The sequence below is a fragment of the Eucyclogobius newberryi genome, unplaced genomic scaffold, assembly GCF_026437365.1.
Source record: "Eucyclogobius newberryi isolate DKJ021-1_F unplaced genomic scaffold, fEucNew1.0.hap1 SCAF_19, whole genome shotgun sequence".
NCBI classification, from domain to species: Eukaryota; Metazoa; Chordata; class Actinopteri; order Gobiiformes; family Gobiidae; genus Eucyclogobius; species Eucyclogobius newberryi.
In genome coordinates this window covers 31649095-31662726 of record NW_027315823.1, presented here as the reverse complement: position 1 = coordinate 31662726, position 13632 = coordinate 31649095, and the positions used below count along the sequence as shown (strand labels likewise).

The 13632-nt window shown below is 38.2% G+C and overlaps 2 protein-coding genes across 5 annotated transcripts in view; one reads left to right on the top strand and one right to left on the bottom strand.

The window, feature by feature from the left end:
- The window catches only part of mrto4 (MRT4 homolog, ribosome maturation factor), a 286325-nt gene that overhangs the window by 238979 nt on the left and 33714 nt on the right, over positions 1–13632 (top strand). The gene's annotated exons all lie outside the window — the stretch shown is intronic.
- Positions 1–13632, bottom strand: part of iffo2b (intermediate filament family orphan 2b) — a 44774-nt gene that overhangs the window by 4186 nt on the left and 26956 nt on the right. Inside the window, exons 2-7 of one of the 4 annotated variants that reach the window (XM_072452651.1) lie at positions 10175–10235; positions 7671–7766; positions 4939–5112; positions 2736–2890; positions 1654–1852; positions 857–955 (exon numbers count right to left, since the gene is read on the bottom strand). In XM_072452651.1, the coding sequence (XP_072308752.1) occupies positions 857–955; positions 1654–1852; positions 2736–2890; positions 4939–5112; positions 7671–7766; positions 10175–10235 (784 nt within the window). The remainder of the gene's footprint in view (positions 1–856; positions 956–1653; positions 1853–2735; positions 2891–4938; positions 5113–7670; positions 7767–10174; positions 10236–13632) is intronic. The other 3 variants (XM_072452652.1, XM_072452653.1, XM_072452654.1) reach the window with 3 other exon arrangements.

The window sequence follows — 13632 nt, the reverse complement described above, 5'->3', positions numbered from 1 at the left end:
TTCCATAAGTGTCAATAAGATATCATTGTTACGTCAATTTATAGAACCATCATTTCAGCTAGGGAGGGACGGTTAGTCAAATGTTAATAGAATTTGATTAATTTGACGCAAATCATTTAATTTTTTTTATTTGATTTAATTTAACTTGGGACTTTTTAATCGAGAGGTCCATTTCCAACCCTTTGTCTGTAAAGTGTGTGGTTTCAAACTGAATTAAGATTATTTCTTTTAAATGGTAAGGATTAAAAGTGTGTATTGTTCATGTTCACAAAAGTCATTTATTATCAATTTGTTGTTAAAAATAATTTGATCACTGTTTTTGTCGTTTGCCCAGTCCTAGTTTTAGCCCATCTTGTATGTAATGAATTAATAACTATATAAAAATGGTGGCAGTGGCAATAAGGCTACTTCTAAAAAAATAATAATAATAATACAAATATTAAAATAAATAAATAATAATAATACAAATATTAAAATAAATAAATAATAATAATAATAATAATAATAATAATAATGAAACAATTAAGAAACACATAAGGATGTATTAAAACGTCTTGTTGTGGTACATTTTAATCTAAGGCTGCATTCACACATCAAAACCGAGACTATATTGAGGCTGAAACTTGGATAAGACAAGGACAAGAACAGGACCAAACCAGGTCAACATCAGGACTAAACTGAGCTCAAACCAAACGTGAAAGCTCCATTATCCTCTGATACTGAACTTGTACCGAAGAGGCCAAACAGCTTTGAACACCGCTGCAAAGCTTTTAGTAGCATTAGGATCAATCTTAGTATAGTATGATATGAATAAACCACAATCCTCTTGATAAAAGTACTTGGCCCTTTCACTCACCTCTATCTGTCCGATGGTGTGCTGATACTCCTGCTCTCGAGTCTTAAACAGAGACTCGGTTTCATCGATGAGGCTGCCCAGGCTGCCGTCCTGAGAGTCCTGACAGACACACACACAAACAAACAAACACACAAACACACAAACAAACAAACAAACAAACACACAAACACACAAACACACACTGAATATGCAGCGCTCATCAGGCAGAATCAAGATGGATCCACTTTGATTATAGGGCTGCATGATTTGGACAAATTATCTAGTTGGGTTTATTCTGACAAGTAGACTGAAACAGGCCTATGAACTGATAAAGTAATAAAAGTAAATGTATTTCAGAACATGTTTTTACTGATATAAACTACAGGCTTAGCAGTTTTTATGCAGAATAAGAAACAGGATATTTTGTTGTTTTAAGAAGAAATTATGGTATTCAGGCCTTTGAATTTTGCTAAATGTGTTCATTGTGATTTCACTTCTAGTTGATAATTAAGTTACAATAAATATTTTACATTAATAATTTTAAAACCAGTAATATCCAGATCCTTGTTTTATTGCCATCTGTACAATCCCTTTACTACAACGAGGCAAAATAAAATAATGTATTTTTATTACTATATATTGTATTGTTATTCTTCTTCTTTTATATCATATTGCTTATGCATTATGTGTTCTTTAATTTTGTTCATTCATGTATTATTTTCCTTACAAATGATGGCCCTCAGTCCATAGAAAATCAATTTGCAACAACACTATATAATTTGACCCGAGCATAAACCCTAACGGTCTCCATCACTCACGGGGTCAGGGGCGTCTCCGTTGGGGTCGCTGGAGGCGGGGCATGTCGCCGTGGTGAGGGAGCTGGGCACGTTGTAGTTGGCGAAGTCCTCCCAGAGCAGCAGCGTCTCCTCGTTCTCCTCCCACGTCAGGCTGTCGCAATCGTCGTCAATGTCAAACGTCTCGCGCCTGGCAACAAACGAGTTATCGTCTGAGCAATGGCTGCATGGGGGACAAGGAGACAAGGGAACAAGGACACAAGGGAGCAGGGACACAAGGGAGCAGGGACACAAGGGAGCAAGGACGGAGGAGGAAAGGAACCAAGGAGATGAGGGAGCGAGGAGATAAAAGGAGACAAGGGTGGAGGAGAGAGAAAACACAGAAAGAGGTCACAGCCACGAGACAACAATTATTACAAACAACAGAGAAAGCACAAAGACTTGAAATGAACACTAATATTACAGTCTTTAGAGTGAAGCCAATTGACTTCTGTAATTCAGAATAAGAATCAGTCAACTGTTGTTTTTAAAGTGTTAAATAAATAAAGTTGAATTAGAATGAATCAAAGATATTGTAAATCCTTTCAGTGACAGTGTTTGTACTGGCTGACAATAGTGTAACAGTATTATGTGTAATTTACCAGTTAAACCTTTTCAGAATAAATAAATAAATATATTTGTTGCTCCTTATCACAGAAGAAAGTGTTTTGTTTGTGAATCTTTTTATTCACTGACTATGGCAAAAATATATAAAGTTATATACAATTAAAAACCTAAGTACTTATTTATGCTTTCTTGACTCGTATTTTTGTAATGTTTTTCTTTTTTCTTGTGCAAATACTGTGTGTTCCACTTCTGTCTGCCATATATTGGTACTTCTCTTATAAAGAATGTAATTTTCCAAAGTTGGATGGGATGAGCCATGTTTTAGTACATCACAGACACATTTATACATTCAGAGGGGGAAAAAAAAGATGCAACATTCCACATAAACACTAGGGGGAGACAAAACTCTCCCTAACAGACTGACAACACCATCACCAGGCACAATTAGACAAGGACAGTACCATGTAAACGGTGGTAATCACAGAGGCAGCGTCACTTACAACTGGTGGAGCATTCGTTTCATTTCGTCTGTGATGTTGAGCGAGCCGGGCATCTCCTCCTCCGCCGGGCTCGGCTCTGCGTCCATCTCTGAGCTCTCCTCATCGGACACGGCCTTTCGCTCTTTCCTCCTGCAGCAGGCCGAAGCTGAAGCCCCCTGAAAACACACAAGCAACATGTCAGCGCAGATCCAAGATGGCTGCACACATGTGGGGTTCAAATATGGAGCGTTAACAACCGGAGGAGGTGATGATGCTGTATTTGACGTGCCAGCAAATGCGATACGCTCGCTCCTAGGATTGTGGGTAATTTGTTCGGCAATAGTTCTGTTTATAATGAATATCATGATTTTCTTGCAGCCAGATCACAATTTAGATTGAATCACAATTGGAAAGTGTCTTTTAGTGAATCACTTAAATGTAGCAATTATGACCAAGGAGATCATGGGTTCGATTCCCGGACCAGACCAACACAACATGATCTCTCTGGGTGGAGTCTGCATGTTCTCCCCGTGTTACAGTGGGTTCTCTCTGGGTTCTCCAGCTCCTCCCACCGTCCAAACTCATGCATGTGTTCAAAATTGGCAACTCTAAATTGGCCCTAGTGAATGTGAGAGTGAATGGTCTGTCATGTCTATGTCTCTGTGTTGGCCCTGCGACGAGTTGGCCCCTGTCCAGGGTGTACCCCGCCTGAGGCCCGAAGTCACTGGGATAGGCTCCAGTCACCCGCGACCCCGAAAGGGAACAAGCGGTAGAAAATGAATGAATGAATGAATGACCAAAATAACACATTGTCACAGTAATGAGATCCCAAGCCAATTTTGATCATTGAATCGTCCAAGTTCTGTTCTTGTTTAGCGTCATTGAACCCACTCGATGCATTGTAAACCTTGTAATTATGAAAATAAAAATAATTGGTAACATTAGACCAAGAAGGTTTTGAGACGTTCAAAATATTGATCAATTATTTCGAAAGAATGTTTGTTGAATTCTCTTGGTAACATTGTTTCCAGGTTAATAAACATAGAAAATGAATGTGTGATCATTTTGTAATCTTAGCTTTGGGAGCAGGACAGCACCTCACGCACGCCGCTTCCCGTTCTCTCCATCTTCTCGTTTACGCCCCACTCCTGCCCTCCCCCTTTTCTACTTCTCATTCTTTATATTTTTCATGTAAGAGAGGGACACAAGCTTCGGAAATCCCTTCATACATAAAGCATTCATTTACTGTATTCTGAGGTTGTGGTCCCTGCTAGTGAAAGGTACAATAGTGTAAACCGTAAAAGATTCAATAACCATAAATTACCATAAAAAAACATTTGCATAAGCATTGCCTACAGATTCCAGCGGGTTGACGACAGACTTCCAATTGAATCCGAGCCAGTCCCATCGGCACAATATGATAACCTTGAAGGCAGTGACCACTTCAGCATTTCATTTCCCTGTACGAGCGTCCATTCTGCAAGCATGACAAGAGGCTTAATATACTGCCACTGTATTCACACTGAGTCAAGACACACAGCAAAGACGTCAGACAGGACTGAACACTCAAAGCCACTTTATTTTGTGCATCATTCATTCTAAGGTGATCAAATTAAAATCGCAATTTGAATGGTCAACATTGGCAAATCACAACAACCTTTGCAAACAACTAAATATTCTAATGTATAAAGTGATGTGATTCTTTATTACCGGTAGTTTAGCAGTTCATGTTTCACTCTTCTCTTAAATGTTAATGCTCTTGGATGTGTTTAAAATGTTCAAACAGAATCCTACTTTCCAAAAATAAGCTGCAAATCTAATTGCAAAGTTTGTCTGAAAATGATATGAGATATTTGGGCAAAATGGTTCAGCCCTGATCCATTCTCTCCTCATATTACGTGATGGTTTTTTAGCTGCTCTAGGAAGGAAGGAAATGTCTCTGGTTTATACTTTTACGTACTATTTTATCATTACTAATTACCAGGCCTAGGAATTGAAAGCCCATAAACATGACAAAATGTACCAAAATATGACCATTTACCAGTCAAATGATCAATTACAATGTATTCTACTTTATGTCACATGCCTTTTCTGGCACAACCCTCTCCATTTTTCACTTTGGACAGGCCCAAGATTGCAAACTAATGTATTCCCCATATTCTCCTTGTCTTGTTTCTGCTTCGAGCTGGGTGCACGTCAGAGCTGTCGGCGCCTCTGGACAGACACTCACCCTCTCCGGGAGCGAGCGGGCCGGGCTGACGAACATTTTGGACATGTCCTCCGAGTTTCGCTGTTGGGCGACATCGCATAGTTTGGCCGTGATGTCGATCCTTCGGCAGATGTCCATGTCCACGTGCCGCGCCTTCTCCTGGATCTTTGTGTCCAAGTCAGACATTTCCTGTAAGCGAATGGAAATAATTGTGAGATGAGATGATGAGATTGGACCAAAGCCCTTGTATATGAACTCTTAAAGGTGCACTATGATACTTTTCTGGTTAGGGGTCAGCCACTGCTTTTCTACTGGAAATGTTATTACTTTGTGAGTAAAGGAGGAACCAGGGAAATTACAGAGTGCACCTTTAATGGAAGCCCTATGCTTGGATCCACTTATCTATATTTATAAGGTTAAATAAGATAGGCGAACCTTTATCTATCCAAATTACTCATGGAAAAGTACTAAATCTGCAGCAGTAAAATAACAAGATAAATAAAGATACAAAATGGGCCTGTTTAGTATTTAGAACAAACCTTTATACAAAGGTTCACAAGGTCTTGATGATGTTATTCTTGAATTATCCAAGAAAGCATTCACAATCATCTGAAAGTAGATTATATAACTTTGACCCCAAACATTTTAAATAAATGTGAGGCGTATATATCACTTACTTCATATTAGAATACTCTCAATGGTCAGCTTTCTTTATGATTAGTAAGAAATAAGGTTTGTTACACATGTACTGTATATTAGTGTGGATTGTTTAATATCTATTCAATCTCACTGATACACAAATGGCATTACATTACACATTACGCTATTCTCAGTTATTTTGGACTGATGGTTTACTAATACTAGTCTAGTACTACAAAATTTTATATATTTCTTACTATATTTCTTCTAACAGATATCGGTTTATATGGTGGCTCGGAAAGACAAGTCACAACAACGGAATAATACATTCAATTACTGGTACTGAATTTAAGTTTAAACCAACCATAATCTAATAGACACAAGGACAGCATCATTTGTTCAACTTATTTATTGTTGTGACTTTTGATTGTTGACCACCATAGTTGAAAGCATAAACAGACTTACTTTCCACTGTGTGCACACATATTAGGCAGGACGGATGAAAAGCACAGCAAAATAAAGACAACAAAAAGAGTGGATGAAAGTGAAATGACACGAGGCTGTATTTATCGCTGAGTTAGCACAAGCTGCCACTGGCCCACTGCAGAATAATGGGCTGTGTTTCAGAGAAGAGCAGGCCTGACACGGAACAATACTGAATACTGGACAATACTGGACAATACTGGACAATACTGAAGAATACTGGACAATACTGGACAATACTGGACAATACTGGACAATACTGGACAATACTGAACAATACTGGACAATACTGAACAATACTAGACAATACTGAAGAATACTGGACAATACTGAACAATACTAGACAATACTGAAGAATACTGGACAATACTGAACAATACTAGACAATACTGGACAGTACTGGACAATACTGGACAATACTAGACAATACTGGACAATACTGAACAATACTGGACAATACTGGACAATACTGAACAATACTGAACAATACTGGACAATACTGGACAATACTGAACAATACTGGACAATACTGGACAATACTGAACAATACTGGACAATACTGGACAATACTGAACAATACTGGACAATACTGGACAATACTGAACAATACTAGACAATACTGAACAATACCGGACAATACTGGACAATACTGGACAGTACTGGACAATACTGGACAATACTGGACAGTACTGGACAATACTGGACAATACTGAAGAATACTGGACAATACTGGACAATACTGGACAATACTGGACAATACTGGACAATACTGAACAATACCAAACAATACCGAACAATACCGGACAATACTGGACAATACTGAAGAATACTGGACAATACCGGACAATACCGAACAATACCGAACAATACCGGACAATACTGGACAATACTGGACAATACTGGACAATACTGGACAATACTGAACAATACTGGACAATACTGAAGAATACTGGACAATACTGGACAATACTGAAGAATACTGGACAATACTGGACAGTACTGGACAATACTAGACAATACTAGACAATACTGGACAATACTGAACAATACTGGACAATACTGGACAATACTGGACAATACTGAACAATACTGGACAATACTAGACAATACTAGACAATACTGGACAATACTGAACAATACTGGACAATACTGGACAATACTAGACAATACTGGACAATACCGGACAATACCGAACAATACCGAACAATACCGGACAATACTGGACAATACTGGACAATACTGGACAATACTGGACAATACTGAACAATACTGGACAATACTGAACAATACTAGACAATACTAGACAATACTGGACAATACTGAACAATACTGGACAATACTGAACAATACCGGACAATACTGGACAATACTGGACAATACTGACAAAGCAGAGGAGGAAGTGAGGATTTTAATTGGATGCCTGTATTATATTTAAAGGAAGTCAATATAATGCCATAATAAAAACTAAATTACTCCAACATTCAGACCATTTTTGAAGCTTTCTTAGCGTTTGTCTCGTCGTCTTACTGAACCATGTGTTACTAAACCTCATTTATCAAAGCCCACGTGCACGTTTGTCTTTGATCTAAACGTATGCGGATGAATATCAGGCGCGAGATACTTACATCACTCATTAAACTTTTGAACACCACGAGTTCAGCTTTGAGCCGCTCCACCTTCTCGTTCAGCTCGCCCTGCACCTCCTCCGACTCGTGCGCGTGCTGACAGGAAGGAAAGTATATTCAAACACCTTATTTGTCTTGATTAAAGTCTAAAACATCTGGATAGATTATAAAAGTGACTGAAGTTGTGACCAAACAAGGCATACAAGAGCATATAAAGGATATTTTTGTGTCATGGGATCACTTTAACCTATATTTATTTAGTTATTTTTATTTTCTTTTATTTTTTTATTGAAAGAATAAACACAGACCAATCAATACTTGTGTGTAAATAAAGATACAGCCCAGTAACATTGTCAAAAATTTTAAAAAGAGAAAGAAGGAGAAAAAATAAATTAAAATAAAATAAAAAAGTGCGGAGTGGACGGAACCAGAGAAAATACAAAGTGTGTATTGTTTGAGATGACCGTTTTTAGAATAATGCATCCAAATGAAAATAAAATACAAGGTTAGAGCACCGGATCCATAATGTGAGTCCCATTTAGTCCAGTTTATGTCGAATTTGTCCATTTTTAAGTTCAGTCCATATGTGTTTTTTTCCATTTTCCATATATCCATTATGATTTCGGTCCACTCCTATTGTTGGTGCAGTCTGTGTCATCCATTTTTTTGTGATTAGCCCTGTTATTTTCATATGAAGTAATGCATTTTTCCACCATGTATGTATCTACCAGAAATTACAATTTGCAAAAGTTCCGTTTTGTTTCCGTACCTTTCACTTTTCCCTGTTTTCTATAAAGCAAACAAACGTAGCCGATTGAAGATTCTACTTGGGGACCATCTGGTTGTAAAGTGTCCAAATTTACAGCCTGTGAACTACATCTGCAGCACTGGCCTGAAAGGTTTACGGCCTCGAGGAGTGAAACCCACTGTGTTGTCCAGATCTGAAAATGTCACTTCAACTTAATGAGCAAAACTGTCCAAACGATGAGAGACGACGTCGCTCATTATGGGAATGAATATTGGCAAATTGAAATAATCAAACAGAAAACCCACATGTTACTTTTTGTAAGGGGTCCACAAATGTGCCATAGTATTATTGAGGCTTTAAATCCTTTCAGTTGATAATAGTCACGCTTGTGTAATTGAAGAATGCCACTGCTTTTTAATCGTAGATAATAATAGAAAAGGGTAAGTTGTTTGAAATGCTATGAGGTCACGACCTTTAGAGAGGTTTACCACACGTCCAGTACATGTGGTGATGTCTCTATCTGCTCTGAGCACAGCCCTAATGTCTCCATAAGACGGTAGTTCTGATCTGACACATCTTCTGGGCTGAGGCTGGTTCCTGCTGCAGCTCTGTTCAATCTATATTGAATAAAACATCACAGGCCTGAGTTTATGCTGCAGAGACACTTTTTTCTGGACACTTTCTCTCAAATCTGTGTGTGTGGGCACTGACGACGACAATATGACTAACACGATTATCATTATTCTTTATTAACCTGACAGAAGTGATGTTTGAGTGCATAGATTAGATACTATGCTGTACTTTTTTACACACTTGTGGTTCATAATAAAAACTGTAAACATATGCTGAGCTGGCCATTCTTGTATTAGCTTTTTATTTTAATTTAAATATATTTGACAGGGCAGTTGAAGCGTGAAAGGTGTGCCTTCTATAGTTGCTGAAAAGCGCTAGTTTAGTGTGATATTTTTTGAGGGCCCCGCGATCTTTGAAGCCGCTGCACTCAGGACGCAAATTTCCCATTCCAAGAGACAAAACTGTTAAATAACATGAATTTAAAGAAGGGAAGACATACTAATGTCCATAAAGTGGTTGTTTTCAGTCCAAAAAACACATTACAAAATGTTTAAATTTTGCTAAATGTTTCACAGTTTATAAAGTTTCAGAAACTAGTTTTAAAAAATGTTTTTTTTAAATGTCTTTTAAAAACCCTAAATCCTGAGCAAGCCTTCAAACTTTAATTTAATAAATGTATTAACTTTCAGAAAGTCTATGGGGGAAAACATATGGGAAATGTACTTCTGGATCACTGCTGAGCTCCATTGTCTTAGAGTAAATATACATTTGTTTTTGAAGAAAATAGCATACTATGAAAGGTAAGCTACAAGTTAAAGCTACACCTCTTCAGGTGGTGGGTATTCATCCTGCTCGTCTCCATGGAGATGTTATCCTTTGCCTGTATTGTTTCTCAGTATGACATTTATTCAGCATTTACTTCTTAACAGGTGTTTTTATTGCTTTTTTAATTGTTTTTAAATGCCTTGAAAAACACGTATTCTTACAGTGACCGGGTGTGCCTCGCCACAGATCTGACCGGTAACATGGCCTGGTGTCGGACCCTCCACCAGAAATGTTACGCGGTCCAGCTTCAGGCACAACGTACTGAAATATGTGTAATTTGGCCTTTTCTTCAGTAATGCATCTTTCAGCAGTGTTTGGCTTCAGTCACTTGTTCATGTTTCACGTTGGTGTGTCCAACCTGGTTCAGCGACTCCACCGTGGACTCCAGCTGCTGCCGGCGAGTGGTCTCCTCCTCCCACCTGAAACACACAGCACAGTCCTGGGTCAGATCCTCAGGTCCTGGTCATAATGGGGCCAGTGTGGGGCCAATACTCCCATATCAGATTACACCGTGCCCTTGACAGTGTAGAGCCGCCCCACGCCCCACTCTCCGTCTGTTTCCTGTCCTTTGTAACTAAACTCAGGCAATGAATTAAACAATAGGGCCCCATACAATGCCTGTTTTTGAAGAATATTTACAACTTTTTTGACACGCTATGAAGAGGGTGTTTGTTTGCATATGGAACTTAGCTAAAAAGGGCCAAATTAGGCACAAAATGACTCAAAAGTGTTTAAAATAAAAGCTGCACGTTCTCCAGCTGCAATTCCGCCATGGCCAGGATTCTTGTTTGCAGTGGTAAAAGCGTGCACATAGATGACAATGACATGTGGAAAAACAGAGCTCTGAATGTTTCAGAGATGAGGCAGAGGACAATGAGATGTGCAACGAGAGACGTGTAGTTTGTGTTTTGTCTGTACGTACACTTTTACAATTCCACGTATTCTTTTATGAATGAGACCCCCCAGACCTGAAGTAATTGATGTAGTTCAGGTGTGCATGCTTTTTCACTTTTCTTATTCTTTTTTCTTGCTAAAATGGGTGATCGTTACCCTTTAAATGTCCATCGCAAAAATAAAATCCTCTACTTACTAGTTACTTTTCAGCAGCAACTCAATCAAACTTTTTTTTTAAACTTCTTTACAACAGCAACAACTGAACCAAAGGGCTTTCCATTAGTGCCATAAAAGATGTAAAAACAAGTCAACATTCTACACAAAGCAATAAAAATACAAAAACAGTATTGAAGAACAATTAAGAATAAGTAATACGGTCTAAACAACAAATAACCAATGTTTTCAAGGAAACATTTGCTCTTTCAAAGCAACATGATCAGTCAGTGACTTTAGCTATGATTAGAAACACGTGGAACAAGAGCTGCTACTACTGAACATTTCTGTTGATTTACTGTCACGTGAAACTCTGATATGAACAACATTACTACACTGCCAAATGTTACAGTATGTCACAGCACTACAGCTCTGCTACTAACAACTGTTTTAGCTGTTGACTAGTCACTTATAATCGTTTCAATAAGTCAACTAGTCAAATTATTATTTATATTATACATGAACACAATTTAAATACAATTTTAACCAAATATATGTTGGAATATGTTAACTGAAGGCTTCTAGATGGAGAATATTTAGGAATAAAGTGAATTGTCACTTATTTTTGGCATTTCCATTGTGTTATATTCATAATAACAGAATATATTGTATTGTTATTATATTCTGTTATTAAAGGTCTTTTTGTGTGTGATGAAGTGTCCGATAACGATTACAATGATAAAATATAATTGCAATTTCTTAAATAATTGACTCGTACTGCAGCCCTGCACTGTTAACCTTTTTTCTGGTGTGGACTCTCGTTACATATGGCACCTTCAAATCCCCTTTTAGACATAATATACAAACCTAAATCTAACCTTTCGCCTCTACAAACATGTTGATAAAATGTGTCACAAACCCACGCCTTTGTCCATGGAAACTCACAGCTGCATCACTCGGCTCACCATTCCCAAACGGGACCAGGACACGCTCCCGTCTGTGAGGTAAGACCCTGCATGCGCCCCTCAGCTGCTGCAGGGCGGGGTGTTGGGGGGTCCTTTGGGGTGAGTCAGTCAGGATTTGTTTGTCATGTAGCTTGCTGTGCATTCCTTCTAGTATTAAATTAGCTAAAAAGACAGCTGAACACTACTGTTGAAAACTGTGAGCTTTAGCTTAATCTTAGCATTCACCACCGCCTTCTATAGCCACGTAGATCACCGGACATTCACTCTCAGAAACAAAATGCGCCTTGTTCTTCATCGGGCGTCCTGAATGTATACTGTCTAATTAGAGAGGAGTATCCCCGGGTGGGACGGTGCCAGTTCTCGCTCAGATTGTACCCTTGTTTTAAAAATGCTGGCAGAGTGGCTCCAGTGTCTGCCGCACCGCTCTCTCCTGAGGTCAAGTGAGTTTACAACGGCGTTCGCAAACGAGCACGGGCATTATCTGCTCCCTCCGATATCGTCCATCAAGAAAGAAGGCGCGTTGATGTTATAAACAAGTGCATCTACTGTGCATTTCACTTAACACTGTGAGAAAACAGATGACGTTAGTGACTCATTAACATAGGATTTGCATGCGTTTTCTGAAGATTGCCAGTTTTAAAGCTTGTAGCCACCAACAGCTAAGTCTGAGTGTGACGCAAATGTTAAATCAAAAGGAAAACTACCGTATTTTCCGGACTATAAGTCGCACCTTTTCTCATAGTTTTGGCCAGGGTGCAACTCATAAACTTATACTTATACTCCGGAGCAACTTATATGTGATATTATTTGTTATTTTCACAGTTGCAACCTTATTTCATACTCCAGTGCGACATATATGTTTTTTTCTTCTCTATTATGCATTTTTTGACTGGTGCGACTTATACTCCTGTGCGACTTATAGTCTGGAAACTACGGTAATCACCATCACTTTTCCCTATTATGGATGCTATTTAAAGGACTTTTTGAGAAATAACTAGATAGAATATTTTGTGATTCACATATTTTTCATCACAGCCCATGAATAACACAATATCAACACGGTTATTGAAAAACCGTCAGCTAAAAAAGAATTCTTTACATTTAGGTCTGAATATTGAACAAAAAATACTTAATTTTGCTTTCAAAATGGCCACGATACGTATTTTTATGTTCTTATGATTATATTGTGACCCGAATAATCACGATTGTCGATGAACCTAGTAATCTTGACATCTCTTCTCATATGCACAATATGGATAAACTATATTTGTGTTGGTTCTTTGTCCAAATGAATGATAAAGTCTCTTTGTAAGAACCTAGAGCCTAATGACAGACAGTCTAGGTTTGAATCCAGCCACAACAGAGGCTCGCAATGTAAACTTGACTATGAAATGACAGGCTTTACCTCTCATACTGTTCAACTTCAATTTGACATATTTGGTCAAAACAAAATCCTGTCTCATAGCAAATGTTCTGTGCAAGGCGTTGGTGTCCTTCAGCCTCAGACATCACAGCTCGGGTCTCCTTACAAGGACAAGAGCGGCAGGAGCCTGTGGACACTCACATCTGTTCATCACCGATCTGCTAAATAACATCAGTAAACTAGGAAAAAGTCAACACGTATAAGTTTATTTAATACAAAAAAAAAAGGTTGCAGCAAAGAGAAATCAAAATGGTTTTCTTTTGTAATGAGATGAACAAGATGCAAAATGTATTTGATTTAGTTTCAACATATAACAGCGAGGATTAGAAAATGAAGAATCGAATGAAATATGTACTGTTTTGTAATAAATATTTCAGATTG